The sequence below is a fragment of the Chenopodium album genome, chromosome 7 (assembly GCF_948465745.1).
Source record: "Chenopodium album chromosome 7, dcCheAlbu1.1, whole genome shotgun sequence".
NCBI classification, from domain to species: Eukaryota; Viridiplantae; Streptophyta; class Magnoliopsida; order Caryophyllales; family Amaranthaceae; genus Chenopodium; species Chenopodium album.
Window position 1 is genome coordinate 43,244,387 of NC_137840.1, and position 20,947 is coordinate 43,265,333.

The window sequence follows — 20,947 nt, forward strand, 5'->3', positions numbered from 1 at the left end:
TTCTTAACTTTTGGACTCATTCTTTCTCAAACCAACCCATATTTACATATTTATAAGAGTTTATGACTTGAAATCACATAAAACAAGCAAATTTACATGTTTAAGGGTCTATATCCTCAAATTGAAGTCGTCAAGCCAAAATGGGTTCTCACATGCCTATTTTATTTAATCTTAACATTTGGACTCATTCTTTCTCAAACCACCCCATATTTACATAGTTATAAGATTTTATGACTTGAAATCAAATAAAACAAGCAAATATAGTAAGTTTATTGGTTCATATGCTCAAAATAAAGCCATTTCAAGCCATAATGGGTTCTTACATGCCTATTTTCTCTATTTATTACTTTCGGACTTATTCTTTCTAAAACTAACCCATATTTACATAGTTATAATAGTTTATGTCTTGAAATCACATAAAAAGGCCAATTAACTAAGTTTATGGGTGCATATCCTCAAAATGAAGCCATTTCAAGCCAAAATGGGTTCTTAATGCCTATTTTCTTTATTTCTTAACTTTTGATTTCATTCTTTCTCAAACCATCTCATATTTACATAATTATAAAGTATTTGACTTGAAATCACATAAAACAAGCAAATTTATTTACTACGTTTAAGTGTCCATATTCTCAAAATGAAGCCATTTCAGGCCATAATGAGTTCTTACATGCCTATTTTCTATATTTATTAACGTTTGGACTCATTCTTTCTCAAACCAACACATATTTACATAGTTATAAGATTTTATGACTTGAAATCACATAAAACAAACAAATTTACTAAGTTTATGGGTCCGTATGCTTAAAATAAAGCCATTTCAAGCCATAATAGGTTCTTCATGCCTATTTTCTTTATTTCTTAACTTTTGGACTCATTTTTTCTCAAACCAACCCATATTTACATATTTATAATAGTTTATGACTTTAAAGCACATAAAAAAAAGCAAATTTACTAAGTTTATGGGTTTATATCCTCAAAATGAAGTCATTTCAAGCCAAATTAAAATGGGTTTTTACATGCCTATTTTCTTTTTTCCGAACTTTTGAATTCATTATTTTTCAAACCATCTCTAATTTACATATTTTTAAAAGTTTATGACTTGAAATCACATAAAAGAAGCAGATTTACTAAGTTTATGGGTCCATATTCTAAAAATGAAGCCATTTCAAACCATAATGGGTTATTACATGCCTATTTTCTTTATTTCTTAACTTTTGGACTCATTCTTTCTCAAACCATATCATATATACATAGTTATAAGATTTTATGACTTGAAATAACATAAAACAAGCAAATTTACGAAGTTTATGGGTCCATATGCTCAAAATGAAGCCATTTCAAGCCATAATGGGTTCTTACATGCCTATTTTCTCTATTTCTTAACTTTTGGACTCATTCTTTCTCAAACAAACCCATATTTATATAGTTATAAGAGTTTAAGAGTTGAAATCACATAAAAAAAGCAAATTTACTAAGTTTATGAGTCCATGTCCTCAAAATGAAGCCATTTCAAGCCAAAATGGCTTCTTACATGCCTATTTTCTTTATTTCTTAACCTTTGAACTCATTCTTTCTCAAACCTTCTCATATTTATATAGTTATGAGAGTTTTTGACTTGAAATCACTTAAAAGAAGCAAATTTACTAAGTTTAAGGGTCTATATCCTAAAAATGAAGCCATTTCAAGCCAAAATAGGTTTTTACAGGCCTATTTTCTTTATTTCTTAACTTTTGTACTCATTCTATGTCAAACCAGCCCATATTTACATAGTTATAAGAGTTTATGACTTGAAATCACACAAAACAAACAAATTTACTAATTTTAAGGGTCTATATCCTCAAAATGAAGCCATTTCAAGCCAAAATGGGTTCTTACATGCCTATTTTCTCTATTTCTTAACATTTTGACTCATTCTTTCTCAAACCACCCTATAATATTGAAAGCAATTCAAAAATAAATGTAACAATTTAAAATAATTAGAAAAAATAATAGAAATAAATGGAACATGATCCCTTACTTTGATTTTGCTTGCTTGCAACTATAAGACAATAAACAAGTTAGTAACGAGTTAGTAACTTAAAGGAAATAAATAATACAATAATTAAAATTAAATTAAATAGAGTTGGTTTGGGGACAAACCCTCAAACAGTTATACCTATCACGCCTTGGTTTAAAGATAGAACCTCGGGTAAAGTATGGACTCCTTGGAGTGCTTAAGGGAAGTATTTTGAGAGAATAAGTTAGGCTAGTGTTTAGGCTAGAACATAGAAGAGAGAAGAGAGAATTAATTGATGCCCCAAACAACATAAATGATGGGGTATTTATAGGAAATATGAAAAGAGGTAACACACTGAACCCTAAAAAGGATAAAAACGCTGCGACATGGCAAAGCATGCCGCGACACGACAAAGTATGCCAAGACACGGTAAACTTTAGTGTGATGTGGGGAAACCTGGAGTGACGCAAGAAAGAAATAACTTGCAAAAGATAAAAGGGCTTAAAGGATTTACATGGTGAAAATACGGAATAGGCTTGTGTCATGGTATATGCACCGTGGCACGGGAAAATATGCCATGACGCGGCAACTTTTCCCGTGACGCGACATAGTTTGCCGTGACGCGGGAAATAATACTTCCATTTTCATGTCCAGATACATTTACACCCTAATTACGCTCAGCATTTTTAAGTGTTGGTTGATAATTTCGGCCTATTTTGGTTTATTATTTTTTTATTCGGCTAAAATAATAAATAATATGAAATGAATAAAATGTTTTGGGCCAAAATAAAAATGGACTACGCTTTGACCAAACATTACAAATGATCCGTTGACTATTTTATGAACTGAGTTTGTTTGAATATGAATTTTAAGCACTCCCGGGATTAAATACTGAACCTGACCAATAATGGGGGTGAAAAGTTGTTCATCATTGGGTTTGGTTTTGGGGGGAAATTTTTAGGTGTCTACAAAAGCCCCCACTTCGACTGAGTTTGTAGAAACTTTAGTTTCAAAAACGATGGTAAAAGTAGTCGATAGGGACGGAGAATGATTTAAAACGTTCCGCGATCCTAAATCACTTTGTATACGCCGATACCTGCAGAAAAATGTTAGTTCTATAGATAATAGAGTAAAGGGATAGAATGTGTATTTGACACTAGTGTATTTGTGACAAATGAGTTTGGTAGCTTCTTATGCTTGTAGGATTCCACCGGATAATACTTTTCATGCTTGAGGAAAGTCGACAAATGAATTTGTTTGTTTGCTATGCTTGAAAAAACACACCAATAATAATTTCCATGCTTGAGAAAAGTCGACAGATGAAGTTGGCGGTTTTCTATGCTTGAAGAAATCCACCGATAATACTCTCCATGCTTGAGGAATGTCGACAGATTATATAATCGCTGACGTCTTCATTTTGAGATGTGACAACGACCAACAATTTTCCATGCTTAAGTAAAAAACTTATCTAATGAGATTGCAAGTCTTTGTGTATCGAGAACCTTGCCCCATGAAATAATGGTGGTTTAATTGTCCCCGAACGTGGGATATAGTTGGTTTCCTTGTCCCCGAACGTGGGCTGTGAATGGTTCACACCTTCAAGTCTACTATCCGATCATGTTAGGTGCTTAAAATATAAAAAATGTGACATTGATGCTCGCTAGGGGCAAAATGGTAATCTTAAAATATAAAAAATGTGACTTTGATGCTTGATAGGTGGCAAAATGGTAATTTATTTACGACTTAAATATCTGTTAGAATTTTTCACATATTTTCGGTGAGAAAATAACTGTAAAAAAGCTGCGGAAAATCGTTACAATTCGATCAAAGATGCTAGGAATATTCGCTGCAAGAGCTTCCATTAGCGTGCATGTCACACGACTGTGCACCTGTCACGTGGCTGGTCGACGTGACACGGTATTAGTTCCCTTCATGCGGTATTTATCCCGTGACGTGGGATTATTTTTTACAGCTGAATTACTCAATCGTGCCAGGAATATTCGCTACTAGATTCCCGCATGCACCATGTCTTTAGAATTCCGTGTCTTTGACCGCGCCACATGTATACCATTACGCGGCAACAGTTACCTCAGCACGGGAAATAAAGTCGTGTCACGGGGCTTTATTTTGCTTTAAATTCGAGCTTCCGCATGCTCCTTTCTCAATTCATTTTGTTGTTGCTTTCTCAATCTTAATTTCACCATTTTCGTCTTCTGGTTCTTCTTCTTCTTTTTTTTTTTTTTTCTCAAAATACCGCGTCACAACAAAACTATACTAGGGCACGAAGCTTGATACCATGTCGCGGTGTGACTAGCCGTCTCACGTTGTACCTAAGGAGCTTTTCGGCTCAGCTGCTGCTACTGTCCGAGTTTGCCGTCGCCACTTTCACGATCAGGTTATTAAAATTTTCCTACGGCACAGACCTGAATGCGACGTTAAAATGTCTATGCTTATGCAAAAATACCAAATTGATAACAGGAATATTTTTTAAAAATCTTTCAACTCTCATCCACACGTCTTAATTAAATACCGATTACTCAAATGGATTAATAACCAAGAATCCTCCCTAGTAGAGTCGCCAAATTGTAGGCGTCGTTAGAAGTGCGCCTACGTTAAGCATGTGGTTAATATGCTTGGCACTCATAGGAAGTCGGAATTGACATATACCATCAGAGAGAAGGAAAGTAGGGAGCCGCCAACACGTTTTTAAGGACTTGTAAACCTTTTGTGGATCTTTTAAGGCAACCACGATTAAGGGACAATGATAAGCAACTACAATTCCCGTGAAGATTACACCCCATTCATAATCCATGATATTACCAACTCCATATGGTTCAGAACCATGAAAGGAGGATCGGGGATGATGGTACGAAGTTTCTCATAGAGTCACATTCGCCCGTATTGGCCTCTACTCGATTCTTATAGTGAAAAGTGATTCCTACGATCTCAAAGGCATACAAGCAAATATTCAATTTGCTCCAAACTAAAATTACGCTAAATTGGTTAAATATTAATGCAACATATAATTCTAAAATTTAATAATCACTTGAATTAATAACAAGATTGAAAAGGAACCTAAACTGGTCGTCTAAATTATCTTATAAATCGTGATTTTCAATTACATATTCTCTTTAAACATGCAATATGGTGATAACAAATAATAATAGAATTAACATTAATATTGGAAGCAATTCAACAATAAATCTAACAATATAAAATCATTTGAAAAATAATAGAAATAAAAGGAACTAGGTCCCTTACATTGATTTTTCTTGCTTGCAACTATAAGACAATAAACGAGTTTGTAAATTCAAGGAAATAAATAATACAATAATTTAAATTAGATTAAATATAGTTGATTTAGGGCCAAACCCTTAAACAGTTCTACCTTTCACGCCTCGGTTTAAGGACAGAACCTCAGGTAAAGTACGGACTCCTTAGAGTGCTTAAGGTTAGCATTTTGAGATAATTAGGTACGCAAGTGTTTAGGCTAGATTATAGAAGCGAGTAGAGAGAATTAATTGATGCCCTGAACAACAAAAAAGAGGGGGTATTTTATAGGGAAAATGAGAAGAAGGAACACACAGAACCTTAAATAGGATAAAAAAAACCCTAATTAATACTACCGTGACAGGACAAATCATTCCGTGACACGGTACACTTTTGTGTGACGCAGGGAAACCTGGAGTGACGTGGGAAAGAAATAACCGTGGAAGACAAAAGCGCGTGAAGGATTTAGGCGGAGAAGGCACGGAATAGCCCCGTGTCATGGTATACGCACCGTGGCACAGGAAAATATGCTGTGACGTGGCAACATTTCCCTACGACACAATTTGCGTGGCACGGGGGATCCTGTTTAAATTTTTATGTCCAGATACATTTAAACCCTAATCACGCTCAAGTTTTTTAAGTGTCGTTTCATAATTTTGGGCTATTTAGGTTTATTAGTTATTAATTAGGCTAAAATAATAAATAATATGAAATGAATAAAAAGGTTTGGGCCAAAATAAAAATGGACTTTGCTTTGACCAAACATAGGACTGATCCGTTGACTAATTTATGAATTGAGCTTGTCTGAATATGAAATTTAAGAACTCTTGTGATTAAATACTAAACCCGACAAGTAATGGAGGTGAAAAGTTGTTCATCATTGGGTTTGATTTTGTGGAGACATTTTAGGGTATCTACATCTACTAATATATCAATATGAGGTAGAGGAAAATCGTCTTTAGGGCTAGCCTTGTTAAGGTCCCAAAAGTTGACACACATGCAAACTCATCCATCCTTTTTGGGGACTTGGACGATATTTGCTACCCATTCTGAGTAATTACATACGAGAATGAAGCCTGCATCTAATCGCTTTTGTACTTCTTCTTTTATTTTCAAAGCAACATCAGGTTTCATTCTTCGGAGTTTTTGTTTTACTGGTTAGAAGTAGGGTTCTAGGGAATGGTTTGTTCTGAAATTTTCCTATCTATTCTAGGCATGTCCTTGTATGACCAAGAGAACAAGTCTTTTGAATTCTTTGGGCGTTGATAAAAGGATCGATTGCTCTTCTGGATTTAAATTTAATTTGACTTCCCTTTTGTTTTAATTAGTTCCTATATTGATTCTTTCAGTTTCTTCAAATATAGGATTCTTTTGTTCTCGTTCATTCATTAATTCGACCAATTTGTTAATATTTTCATCTTCATTAGATCGATTATTAGAGCATTCAAAAGATTAAAGAGAAGGCATATACTCAAAAATAGAACTCGTATTATTGAAATCAAAAGAAAGTACATCAAGAGAAGAATCCTTTTTGAGATCTTCGTCCTTAGAACTAGGAAATAAAGGCTCAGCAATGGCCATAAGGCCTAAACTTTCAGTTTCCTTAAAATATAAAGTAGACTCATCGTTAGATTCTTCAAACATCTTCCCTACGCCAGTGATGATTTCCAGCGTATCACCTTTATGGTTAATCCATTTGAAAGACTCTCTCCATCCATGATAAAAGGTTTCATTAGAAGAGGTAATCAACGAGGTTGGGTCAAAAGCTTCATCTTCGATGGTGTTCGGATTAGTCATTGCAGCAACATGATTTTGATCTAGTCCAAATAGCAAGTTGAATGCTTGCCTATCATAGAACCCTGGAGTTAGGTATTTTGATTGAACGATTTCAAAATCGTTATTCAAGATGTAGCAATCGTGGAATATTTTGAATCCAGGCTTCTAGATACCTTTTAGAACTAATGATTTAGGAAAGTCATAGTATGGGTAATCCTCTCCCTCCCTAATGAATTGTCCATTAAGGGTTTGATTGTATGGTGGGAGTAAAGTGATTATCCCTTTTCTTATTGTTATCCCAACGTGCTTTCATCTTAGCATCGTGAGACTCTAGTTCTTATTCAGATTGTTTATATCCTAATCCAAAATAGAAGCATTTCTTTGGGATATGAAGTAAAAGAGATTTCTTTTTTCCTATTTCCAAAGGCATCCCAAGAAAGTAACTACTCTTAAGATGTTGTTTACAATTGGGGTGGAGTATGGATCAAGATTTAATGGTTCTTCAAGGGTTTCCTCTATTTCTAGTGTGAAAATTGCCTCCATGGCGAATACTCACATGTCCTCTTCATTATTATCATGATTTATTTCTAGAAGGGATTGATCATTTATCGCTATTCTGAGAGGAGAAGCATGTATCGCTCAACCTAATCAGTTAATGAAGCGAGGATTGTATCGCTCCAAGCACATTTATCTAATAACGTCCAAGAAGAAGATTGAATGTAGGTTTAATGTCCATGACATGAAACTTAACTATACTTTGTATTATACTTTATACTATAGTTAAATACAATGTATTGTTGTGGGTAATGTCTTTTAAAGGCAAATCATCATTAGTAAAAATGATTGATTTGTTAGATTCCTCGCTAGTAATCAAGCTACAAGATCCCGGGAAGTTGTGTACGTACTTACAGATAAAGCCGTTAGAGCATTCGTAACAAATTCTTATCTTATTTAGGAGTACTTAGGAGTTCCAAAATGATAATATTTATAATAGATTGGCAAATTTGTTTGACCAACGGATCTTCCACCTCGAGTGGAGGTGGTGTTAAATTTTGAACTTGATTTTGAGTGGTCGAAGATCCAAAAAAATATACCAAAAAAAAAATATGAAGAACAAAAAGACGATATTGAAAATGAAAATTAAAAAAAAAAATACATCAACATATTAGATATGACTATCATAAAAGCAGAATAAAAGGAACTATATTATAAAAAAATGTGAACGAAAAATACACTAAACTATATCTAACACTACAAAAGATCCGAGGGGAGAAGAAAAGTGAAAGCACATAAAAGTAAAAGGGAATAAAACAAAAAAAAAAAAATCGATTGAAAAAAACCTCAAAATGAAGTCCAAAAATCACATCATGTAAAAATTTCAAATATTATAAACAATTATGAGAAATTAGATTTTCATTAAAGAATACAAAAAGTCAAAGATCAACACTACTTTAAAATATGGAAAGAAAATTACAAACTCACCTTCACAGTAGATCTTGAAATTTTGACATTAATAGAGTGAAGATCACTTCTTGAAATTAAGAAAAGCATTAAGGAAATTAAAAATGGGGTAAGAATAAAAAGTGATTAAGGAATAGGGAGAGTGATGAGCTGAAGGCAAGAAGCGGCTGAGTGAATGAGAAGAATGACAGAGTGAAATGTTTTAATTCAAGGGTCAGGGTTTTGAACTACCAAGCGCACGATTTTGGGAATTTTTGGAGACCCGTCTGTTAAAATGACAGGTCACTCTGATTACTCAATTTTTTTAAAAAAAATTCGAGAGACTTGTTGTTTAAAACCACGGGTCTCTCTTTGTACGTTGAGACCGATTAGCTTTAATAACGGGTCATTTTTATATTTCGAGAGACATGTAGTTAACGAATCTCTTATTTTGGGTCTCTTTGAGCATTTTTGTAATAGTGTGATTGATCTAAGTGCTCGTGAATTACCACTTCTCTATTCTAGATCTTTGTTTACGGACTCCTTGTTCGAGAACCTCCACCTTGGTAACAAGTATTGAGGGGGTGACTATTTAGGACAAGAGGGTTTGATAATTCATAAGTTTAAAAAGTTTCTGCCAGAGTTTTAGGTTAATTACCATCTGTTTGAGCCTAGTATTAAGCCTCTATTTATAGGGAATGAGTGTGTTTAGGGTTTTAAGCATTCTACCACAGCAGGTGTCGCGCGCATCTTAATGGGTTGCGCGCAAAAGCCCAGTGCATGTAATTAGAATGCACTACTATGGGCAGCGCCACTGAGGATCTTTTGCGCGGTATTATGGTATGATTTGATTTTATATTTTTATGAAATTTTGAATCTTCCACTATCGCATCACTAGTAGTTGCGCTGGGTAATGCGCACAACTGAATAAGTTGCGCGCGTTAGACAAGCGCTACTCATTGAGATGCGTGTGGATTTCTCTACGGCAACATTGATTTTAACCTAGGCGCCACAAAATATGCCAGGATTAGGTTTTAGCCTCAGAATTAACTCTAATTATGATCTAGATTAATTAATTGGAGTTTATTTTATATTTTTTTTGTTAGGCTAATCATCTTTGTGTTCTTGTGATTCAATCAATTATCCATAAGTATTCTTTACGTTAATCCAACACAAATATAGTTTTATTTGTCGTCATAGCACTTCCTGTCGGGATAAGAGGCCAAAAGTAGATGTCTACAAAGGCATCACTACTACTGCTAGGAGACATAAGTCATATGGGGTATGCATGTAGGTTTTGGTTATACTCAACGATATAAGTGATGCAGTCCTAACATGTCGTGGCAAAGTGGATAAATTGTTGAGAGAGAATTAGATGCGACATGTTTTGGGTGTTTTTAGCCCTCAGGAGAGTCACAGCTCGAAGACAGGTCTTGAGGCGCCTGCATCTACAAAATAACGGAGACTCCGGGTGGTTGGAGCTCTACCTTTGATGATAAAGTTAGAACGTGCTAGAGTATGTACAAATTGCGGAAAGGTAAAAGTAAGATCTTCTTGGATTCTTAGATCAAGTGTTTTCTTTAATGTAAGAGAATGTAGGGTATATTGAAATAAATGTATTTTCCCCATAAATTGGGTAAATCACCTTATTTATAGGATTGAGTAAAGTGCTCTTTCTTAGGTTTTTCTAACCTAATTTGGTGGGCTGCGCCGTAATACGGCTTTCTCAGTATTTGGGCAAGAAAGGCATTCTTTTCTGCCATTTATGTGGCCTGACACGTGTCATTAGGTGAGAGATCCAGTAGGGCCTCTAGGAGGCTGACATGTGTTAGCTTTTATAGGGCCACGTGTCTTGGGTAATTTTTCCCAAAACATTTGCCCCTCACAGATGTGAGGTGCCTTGCCACGGGGCATCTGTGACATTTGTCACACATGCATTGGGTGGTCAGTTTTATTGTTCACCCATATGGGAAATTTGTAGGGTTGCCCCTAGATTCACCCTCTATAAATATCATCATTGCCCCTCATTTTTCCATATTCACGAAAAACACTTGAGGGAATCTGAAAGAATCTTTGACTTTTCTTAAAAGAACATTTCCGCCTGTCGTTGGGTTTAATCTGTCTGACACAACCGGTTCAAGGAACTTTCAAGTGTACTTCCATAAGGTAAACTCCTGCTCTTTCTCTCTCTTTACATTTCAATATTTAATCTATGTTTATTTTTTTGTTTTTATAAAAGGTATCACAAACACACACGACACAGCTTAGGATAGCCGTTAGCTGGTCACCTGGGACGGCTGAATCTAGGACTAGGGGTGAAGCATGTCCCAATATGCACTCTTCCCCGAAACCGACTGTGTCTGTGTCTGTGACGGAATGTATGACAAGAACTAAGAGGACAGCTCAAGCGTCTAGTGATGTCGAGGACGAGAGTCCAATTAGGGTGCCTAGGAATGAAATCTCGTACTATCCGTCCTGTATCCCAACAACGCCAATGACTCTATCTTAGGGGTGTTAGAAAGCAAGTCTAGTGACGAGACGTCTTGCAACGATAAGGGGTCGTTCAAGTCAAATGCTATCTCAGGCGGCCCTAAAACCGAAGAGAGGCCGCCTGAGGCTGTAGAAGAGGAATTTGACGAGAAAACCACCTCTATTGAGCAAGGCCAAGAGAAGACTTTGTCTTTTCTTCAAGATAAGTACATCCCGTACTTCATTCACATATCCGCTGCCACACAAAGGCTTATGCAAAAAAACTTAGAAGAAATCCGGGACACCTATGTGATGGGAGCTGACTATAGAATAAACATCCCAGCCCTTGACAACATAGTAATCTAGCCGCTTGACCAAAGCTATGGGGATTCTTTATTTGGATGTTATGCAACCAAAATACAGGCGGGCCTTCGGTTCCCACTAGAAACGGCTATTGAAAAGATCCTTAACGGGTACTTCCTGAGGGTATCACAACTAGCACCCAATTCTAGGTTCAATATTTTAGGATTTGTGTCCACCTGTAAGATGCAAGGAGTTGAGCCTAGATTTGAGGCATTCGCCTACATGGATTATCTTCACAAAGTTCCCAAGTTATGCGAGCCTTGATGGTTCACTTTAGCTTGTAACATAGGTTACATGATGACTTTGGGAAAGAGAATAAGTGGAAATATTAGAAGAAAAAGTTTTACATCATCTCTTCCCCAACACAATCCAGAATGCGAAGTTTAACTCTTCGAACCAGAACTCTTAACTTTTTGTCAAAAAGAAATTATCTCGCCAATGTCTGATGAAGGCTGGGATCATATTTTGATGCGTGGGTTATTTTAGGTTGAAATAACAACTGTAGTGGGGGATATAAGAAGGAAATAATCCCAAACAACTACATCCCTATGTTTGAATGGCTTACAAATCCCATTTTCTTAACCGCATGTGGCCTAAGCACTGAAAAGGGAAGAGGTGGGCAACCGGATGAGTATTTTGTAGAGAATTTTGTTATACTCTTACTTTGTCATTTTAATAATCACCTAGTCGGCCTTTTGCAGAAGAAGCGATGTCTCAACTAGATCCAAAAAAGAAGCTAAGAAACTCCTCCTCTGCATAACGCCTGATGGTTCGGCAAAAGAGCAAAATTTTCAAAAAAAGATCAACTGGAGCACGTAAGCTCCCATGCATCTACCAATTTCTTTTTATACATTGGATTTTTTTGCTTTTGCTAAGTGTTGTGTTATTTTTAGGAAGATCTGTGAAGTTGTCTATGCTGTCGGCTTTAGTGCAAAAGCCCTCCAAACAGCCCGCTTTAGGGTGGGTGCCCACGCCCACAAAGAATCAAAAGAGGATTACTCACAAACCTTCCGTGAGCCAATTTCAATCCCACCCCTAAACAGGCGCAAAGTCGCCGGCTGCTATGGCTGCCCTTAAGAAGGCAGAGGAGTCCAAGTCTTCAAAGGACAAGCCTCCAATTGGTACTACTGGCTCTCTATGCAGTCTTTCTAACAAAATAAAGGACAAACATGCCTAGGATCTGGTCGTTATTCTAGGTACCTCCGCCTTTGACCCTTTGCCTTACCCATGCAGGGTTAAGACTTATAGAAAATTTCCAACAAGTTCTGAAGCCAGCAGGTCTATTGGATGGATCTATGCCAGCCTTTCACCAAATGTTGCATGTGCAGATGCTCCGCAAACGCTGGATGTGCGACAAATTTCTAAGGACATGCTTAGTTTCGTCTCTGCTGAACTGCGTCACGCTATTAAAAGAGTCATTTCCCTCAACTTTGATGCCTTCCTAGCAAATCTTGCGGAGGTAACTTTCTTTTTAAGTTAGATTATTTTTCAATTTTTTATTTGGTCGATTGCATATTAACTGCCTCCTCTGTTAACCAGATGTAGGCCATGCTAAGAGTGAATGGTCTTAAAAACCATTCAACGACAAGCAAGAAGAAGTAAGGGCTTCCAACATAAGAGCCGCTTCCAATCTTGAAAAAGCCATGTATGATTTAAATACGACTGAGTTGCTTACTCAAGATATCTTGAACTCACAAGCGGTAGCAAATTTGCAGGTGAAAAAATATTTAGAGGCGGCTCAAAAGAAGGTGACTAAGCTTAAGGCGGAGTTTAAAACGGCCAAGTAAAAGTTGGAGAAGCTTCCAGATGGTGGCATGGAGACGGATAGTCTCAAGGGCCAAAATGAGAAGTTACAAAATAGGTTTGCTAACCAGGAGAAGCAGCTCACATGCATCATACCGCACGACCTTGGTTGAGGAAGAGAAGAAGCTTCTCATTCAGGAGAATGAGGCCGACTTCATCACTCGCATGAAGATGGTGTGGAAGTCTCTGTTCTCCACGTCTTGGCCCGTCTAGGAGTATCGTCATGAGCTTGATGCACAGGCGGACCAAGACGTGGAGTGGCGAATGTTCAGGATAAGGATGAGGATGAGGACAAGGAGCACAACAAGCAACATCCAACCAACAAGGAAGTGGCGGATTAAAATAAAGTCGAGTCCTCTCTAAAGCTAAATAAGTTTTTTCTGCAGCCGGATAGCCATTTCAAATACATTTCCGTCCTGCGTGTTGAGTATCTTTGTTTTTACTTACTGAGGAGTCGAGTTAATCTTTCTCTGTTTCTCCTCGAATGTATTCTGGGTAACAATAGTTTATTTTGCATGCCAAGGGGTCAACTTTTGTTTATGAATCAGCCAGCCATCTGGCCGGACTTATTTAAAAGCTAAGCTCTTTTATATGTTTTCATGAATGACTGCATCTCATTTGATACAGGCAGCGTACCGGGTGTTATTTCCCCTTGACAGCTGTATGCTTGGGTTCTAAAGTAGGTTGATTGACTTGGAAAATTTTGATATTTAAAATAGTATGACTAATTTCAAAGTCAATCATTCACTATGGTGATTTCCCCACACCAAGCGTATAGCCAGCCACTGACTATCCGGTTCTTTTATACAAACGACCTTAAAGCTTTTTCTAGGTGGCCGAATGTGTCTTATATTTGAGCCTTAGCCCTTAACTTTTCGCCATTACACTTAAAAGAAGTAGGCTACTAAGTCTAGGCCTTCTATGTATATTAAAAAGAATGAATTTATATAAGTTATACTCAATGCATTAATACCAACCAAATGTTTTTTAAACATTCGGACTGCCTACTCCTAGCGAAGTAGTTATTATCCAATTATACACCCATCCGTCCATCCCATAGGAATACTTTGTATAGGTTTTCAATTTCAAATTGTAAACTAAGCAAGGGAATTATTCAAATTTCGGATGTGTTATTAGACACAACCTCACTCAAAGTCCGTTTTTGTTTCCTTTAGATTACTTTTGTCAGATGACTATGAGTTGACCAATTTGATCGTTCATTCTTTGTCGTCTGTATGTGGGTGTACAGAACTTTGTCGTCCAGATAGGAGTTACTCTCTGTGAAGATTCCACCCGGATGGGCGTCGCCGGACGCCTTACTCATGTTGGAGAAGTCGAATTATAAAATTTTAATATTATCCTACCTTAGGCCTCATGTGTGGTAGACATTTGTTTAGCCACAAAGTTTTTTACTTAGTTTATCATCCGGCCTATTGCCTTATTTAATTAATTTAATTCGTCTGTATCTTGTATAGATGGTACTTATAAAGTTACACATGTATACTAAGGAATAAACAATAATAGTGAAAACGAAAAGAACTTTTTCATTGATAAGCTTTTTCATTTACAAAATTTTTAAAAAACCCTTAGAAGTAGTACTTTTTTAAGTTGTCTACATTCCAAGTTTTTGGCAGTTGCATGCCGTTTGGAGTTTCCAATCGGTAAATGTCGTCTCTTAATTCTTTATATTTCCGGTAGGGGTCTTCCCAATTAGTAATTAGCTTTCCATGCTCGCTGGCCCTACCGGTTGCCTCCATATTTCATAACACAAAATCCCCAAATTTCAAGGGTCATTTGTGTACTTTTTTTGTTGTAGTCACGTGTCATTCTGAGAAGGTAAGTCTCAAGATGCAATGCGACATTGCCCCTGCGTTTTGGGAGCGAGTCTAATGCTAGCCGCATGGCCTACCAATTTGCCTCTTCATCGTACAACATACTTTGTAGAGTCGACTCATAATGCTCGATGGGCAACACAGCTTTAGCACCATATACCATAAGAAATGGGGTTTCACCAGTCGCCCCTTTTTTAATTGTGCGGTTGGCCCACATGACATGAAATAATTCTTTAGCCCATAAACCACCGCCTCTTTCAATTTTCGTTTTAATGCCGTCTGCGATGAGTTTGTTGAAGGATTCAGCTTGGTCGTTTGCTTGGGTTTTGCTGACTGATGCAAAACAATATGAGATCCCTTGATCTCCCAACAAAATCTTAAGCTTGACTGATGTTTGGGTAATAGTAATTGGATGCTAAATAAAGGTGATGTTGTTGCTGATTATTTAAACCCGTCTATCTCTGATCATAGTCCAATTTTGGTTACTCTTTCTGCAGATTCTCATGGTGGTGGTAGACCCTTCAAATTTTTCAATTATCTTGTCCATCATAAAGATTTCTTACCTCTCATTGAAGACTAATGGAAGAAGGATGTTTAGGGGACTGCTATGTTCACTCTCTGGTCTAAGCTGAAAAAGGTGAAAGTGGTGCTTTAAACTTTACATTTTGAAGAGTTCACGAGCATTCATGATAAAATTGATAATTCTAGAACAGAGCTTGCTAATGTTCAGAATAAGTTACAGGTTGCTATTCATGACTCTGAGCTTTGGCAGATGGAACATCAGTGTATTGGTGATCTTAAGAAGTGGCTTAAAGTTGAAGAAACTGCTCTGAGATAGAAGTCTAGGATTCAATGGATGCATTTCGGTGACTCAAATCACAAATTCTTTTATTCTTCAGTCAAGGAGAGACATAGGATAAATTGAATTTCTCTTTTGTATAATGATCTAAATGAGAAACTCATTTCTCATGATGATATTCAGCAAGAAATTTTGCAGTTTTATGGGAAGCTTCTTGGATCTTGTGCTCCTCAGCTTCCAATGATTGATCTTTCTATTATGAGAAATGGTTCCAGATTGTCTGTTGCACATAGAACTCTTCTCTGTCAACCTATTACAGATACTAAAATTGAAGCAGCTTTGAAGGGAATTGATGATAGTAAAGCTCTTGGCTTAGATGGGCTAAATGCTGTATTTTTCAAGCATACTTGGTCTATTCTTAAGACTGACATTTGCAAGGCAGTCAAGGAATTCTTTGAGAGTAAGCATCTGTTGAGGCAGGTTAATATTACTTCAGTGACTCTGGTTCCTAAAGTTCCCAACCCTTCAAGAGTTAAGGACTTTAGGCCTATTGCATGTTGCTCAATTATTTACAAAATCATTTCCAAAATTTTGGCAGCTAGAATCCAGCAAGTGGTTCATACAGTGGTTAGTGAATGTCAAGTTGGGTTTATCCACTGAGCTTATTAAGGGCTATACTAGAAAGCATATTTCTCCTAGATGTATGATTAAGGTAGACCTTAAAAAAGCATATGATTCTGTTGAATGGTGCTTCCCGAGGAGTGTTATGCAAGAATTGGGCTTCCCTGACCTTTTTTTGGAGTGGATTTTTGCTTGTTTGAGCTCTGTTTCTTATAGTTTTCTTATTAATGGGAAACCTAGTCCCCCTTTTTTAGCAAAAAAAGGATTAAGACAAGGCGATCCTCTTTCACCTTATCTCTTTGCCATAGGTATGGAGTATCTCTCAAGGAACATGACTCATCTAAAGAGCAATCCCGATTTCATTATTCATCCCAAGTGTGAAAAGCTTGGTATCACTCATCTAATGTTTGCAGGCAATCTTCTCATGTTTTGTAGAGCTGACTGTATTTCTGCTGAGCTGCTTCTGCATGCTTTTAAAAAAATTTCTTGCTCTTATGGTCTTGAGGCTAATTTGGACAAAAGCAATGTTTATATTGGGGGTGTTGACCTGTCTATACAACAACAAATTATTGATAGCCTTAAGATTCCTAAAGGTTCTTTTCCCATTAGGTATCTTGGGGTTCCTCTTGCCACCAAGAAACTTTCCTATGCTGATTGTAAGCCCCTCATTGATAAGGTTCTCTTAAGAGCCAAATCTTGGACTGCTAGATTCTTATCTTATGCTAGAAGACTTCAACTGGTAAAAGTAATTTTGCATAGTCTTCAATTGTTTTGGTGTCAAATCTTTATTATCTCTAAAAACGCTATTAAAGAAATTCAAAGATACTGCAGGATCTTTCTATGGACTGGTAGCACTGATGCCTCAAAGAAGGCCTTAGTTTCCTTGCATTAGCTCTGCTTGCCAAAGGTTGCTGGGGGTTGGAAGGTGAAGGATATGGAGCTGTGGAATAAAGCTGTTGTGTGTAAGCTCTTATGGGCTATTTCATGCAAAAAAGATAAGCTCTGGGTCAGGTGGGTTGTTGCTTATTATATCAAAGGCAGGAATTTGGATGATGTGCATTGTCAAGCTATGTCTAAGGCTTTGAAGAAAATTTTTGACTGCATGAATCTGATCAAGAATGCTGGTGGCTGGGAGAGTTTTATCAAAGGGGGTTGCTTTTCTATTAAGACTATGTATAAGTTTCTCCATGGTATTCATGATAAAGTCAGCAGGAGCAGGGTGATTTGCAATAATCAGGCTTCTCCACGAAGTTTATTTATTGCTTGGCTGGCTATTTGTAATAGACTGCCTACTTTAGATAGACTATCTGCTTGGGGAATTACTTCTGATACTATGTGCAAGTTATGTGGTAATGTTGTTGAGTCTATAGATTATTTTTTCTTCAAATGTCCTTTTTCTGCTCAGATTTGGGGTGTTGTGCTTCAGATTTTGCATTGCAAGAGAAATCCTGGCTCCTTTGATTCAGAGTTGCTTTGGGCTACCAAGTGTGGTAAGAAAGGGACTCCTAAACATAAGCTATTCTTAATGTTTTTTGCTGAGAGCATTTATGCGATTTGGATCCAGACGAATGAAGTGGTTTTTAATCAATATCATAGGTCTGCTGATGCATTGATAAAAGAAATTTCCTTTAAAGTAGCTTCCAGATGTAATGATAGGCAACGTGAGTTCCTTATTGTAAAGTGAGTTTGTTAGGTTTCTTTGTTGGTGTTTTGGCTGCTAGCTTTTGCTAGTTTTTGGTGTATTCCTGTTCTCTTGGTGATTAATAAAAATTTTTTAATTGCCAAAAAAAAAATCTTGAGCTAAGGCGTTTCAAACTAAGGGCCATTATCAAACATTATAGACATAGGTACCTCATACCGGGTAATGATGTTGAAAGAGATGACATCCATTGTCTTGATGCTCTTGATCGCCTCTACCTCCACCCACTTGGTGAAATAATCCACAACCACCAGAATATAGTGCTTTCCGCCTGGTATAGTCGTATAAGGACCTAAGATGTTCATCCCCCGTTTAGCAAACGGGACTAGGCTGTGAATTGCCGTCAAGTTAGTAGCCGGACGATGGATTAGCTTGCCAGATTTAGACACTTGTCACACTTTTAGACCATTTCCATGGCGTCTGATCCACGCTGAGACTAGGTCGTTGAAAACTAAGCTACCCTTGCTCAAAAAACAATTTGTAATCTCTCAATACACCCCTATACAAAGCATAGAGTAAGTCGAGAGTCGAACCACTAGGAATGGGAGGTGAGTGCTAATGTCAAAGCTAAGCTATTTCGAAGCAATGAAGTGAGGTGTGTCTATTCTACCAATCAATCAATCGAAACAAAAATCAAATTTATCAAGCACTAGGGTATGGATCCACATATATTCGTAATTAATTCAACTAATTGGGATTGGAGATGATTAAGTCAAGTGTTGCGAAAAATTGATTAAGCATTCAAGAGAATATTGTAGGCTAATCTCCTAGAGGTCAAACTAGCGCCAACTACGAGAGACTCTAGTTAGGAAACTTGCGAACCTACTCAATTGACAAATGTAAGCCACAAATCAATTTTCTGTATCAATGTGAACCTACAATGCAATCTAGTATGAGAAACTAAGGTTGATCACTCCTAAATCAAACACACACATGCACATAATCAATCAACCAATTTAATCACAACATCAACTCTATCAATTTCCCCCAATTAGCAAAAATCATTTACTCATATATGCTTCACCATTTCCCTAGAAAGAAAACTACTCACTATTCATGGAAATCATTATAAAAAATAAATTAAGCAACAAATTAATCTTAATCATATTAACAAAAAAATATACCAATTCAAAAATCAATCAACTTGAACAATTAACAAAGAAATTGAGATCAAAACTAAGATTGCATTAATGTAAAGAAATCCTTACAAACTTGCTTTAATTCAATGGAGAAAAACACTTGGAAGCATCAATCAAGAACTTCTCTCTCTACAAACTAGAGTTTCTCTCTCTAAAAATATAACCTAATTCTATTCTCATTTCTAAAAAATTAAACAATCCCTAAAAATAGATAGAAAAATCTATATAATAGTAAAACTAACTAAGAGAAATTAGTGAGATTGTCCCCAAATAAACCCGAACAAGCGCGGCCAACTATAAGAGAGAGCGCGGCCGCGCAAATCTGTGTATAGAATCAAACTAAGAAAATGCAGACTAAAAGAAATAAAGAGTAAAATTAAGGAAAAGCTAAGTAAAAGAGCTATAGAATAGCATGAAATTTACCCTAAAAAGAACCAAATGAGTGTCATAAATGACACTCATCAAATTCTTCCAAGCTAAACTTTTTCTGGTCCTCAAGAAAAACAAAGCAAGAAAGAATAAGGATGAAAGACTTATTAAAAAAAAAAAGACATAAGACGGGAATATACACTAAGACTAACTTCCGTAGGAATCACGGTTGTTTTTAGCTACAACAGGCCCTTGAAACCCCAAAGTCGCCTATGAGGATGAGTGAGGTCTGGTAAAGGTTTCCTAAGAGCTTAACCTATAACTCTCCACCAACATACATGAGACAAACAACAAAAAGGAAAGTAAAAGAAAGTAAAACAAAATTGAAACCTTTACGAATTGGACATTACAAAATGACCACATTTCAAATGAATAAATATCTTTCTTAAACAGATAGGGGTATGCACGTTTCAAGATATTCGAGGTTGATTGAAACACAGAGTATGCTAAGTGTAGAGAACTAGTTATCACAATTCACCATCATCCCGTTCAATCTTACCGCATTCTTCCTATAATCTCAAATCTCCCTTTAATGAGCATCTCAATAGCTCCTCGAAGGAGCCAGAAAAGAAACACTTTTGGGCTACACGACGTCTTGACTATGCATCCCCTCTCTTTAGGCTTTAACTCATAATGCCCTTCTTCGAAATTTGACTCAACCTTTAGGTCGAAAGGTCTTTCCCCAAGGTTGTAACGTAAAGGCAAAAGGTTAGGGGTAGGATAAAATTTTAAAATTTGGTGGTACACTTAGGTGATGAAGCAAAGATTGGCCAAATCTCAGCACCAAAACTGAGAAGTCACCAAACAAAAACAAACTAACACCCCCAAGCATATTCAAAGCTATATCCAATAGCATATATACAAAAAGCGTAAACGCTTCTCCCCCAAGCTAAAAGGGAGCATTGTCCTCAATGCTTGAAAAGGGGAAAAGAATCACATCAAAATATTTTTGATTTTTCTCATTTTTAACTTTTTCTTTTTTTTCATTGATTATCTTCAAATTTTTCAAAGAAAATGTCCATGCCTTCTTAACTTAGGACGGCTTTTTCCATCAATCATTTTCCATTATTCACAAAATATTCACAAAATACAAGCTTGCTTACAAAAGGAACCAATATCCATACTTATGAACCACAAACCCCAAAAACACGACCATTTGCTTCACAAAAACCAAAAATGGAACAAAAATAAACATAAGGCTGAAAAATTCTAAAGATGTGGCTTGAAAAGAAGGGAAAAAGGCTCAAATGGTTAGCAAGAAGGCAAATGTAAACCCAAAGAACTAAAATAGAGAAAATCAAACCTAGAAAA

General features: G+C 36.6%; 1 protein-coding gene across 1 annotated transcript; it reads left to right on the plus strand.

Annotated features, from left to right (window-relative positions):
- The first annotated feature begins 12,377 nt into the window (after positions 1–12,377).
- Positions 12,378–18,053, plus strand: LOC145640208 (uncharacterized). The gene is made up of 8 exons (XM_081691510.1): positions 12,378–12,435; positions 12,643–12,773; positions 13,745–13,778; positions 15,375–15,461; positions 15,621–15,763; positions 15,932–16,228; positions 16,347–17,108; positions 17,262–18,053. Exons 1-8 carry the CDS (start codon positions 12,378–12,380, stop codon positions 18,051–18,053), a joined length of 2,304 nt encoding a protein of 767 aa, XP_081547636.1.
- The last annotated feature ends 2,894 nt before the right edge of the window (positions 18,054–20,947 follow it).

Excerpts from the sequence above, each read along its gene's own strand:
- LOC145640208 (XM_081691510.1), top strand. The coding sequence starts at position 12,378 with ATGGCTGCCCTTAAGAAGGCAGAGGAGTCCAAGTCTTCAAAGGACAAG. Across the intron at positions 15,462-15,620 it reads TGCAGATTCTCATGGTGGTG|AGTTCACGAGCATTCATGAT; the intron begins GTAGACCCTTCA and ends TACATTTTGAAG. Across the intron at positions 16,229-16,346 it reads GTAAGCATCTGTTGAGGCAG|CTAGAATCCAGCAAGTGGTT; the intron begins GTTAATATTACT and ends AAATTTTGGCAG.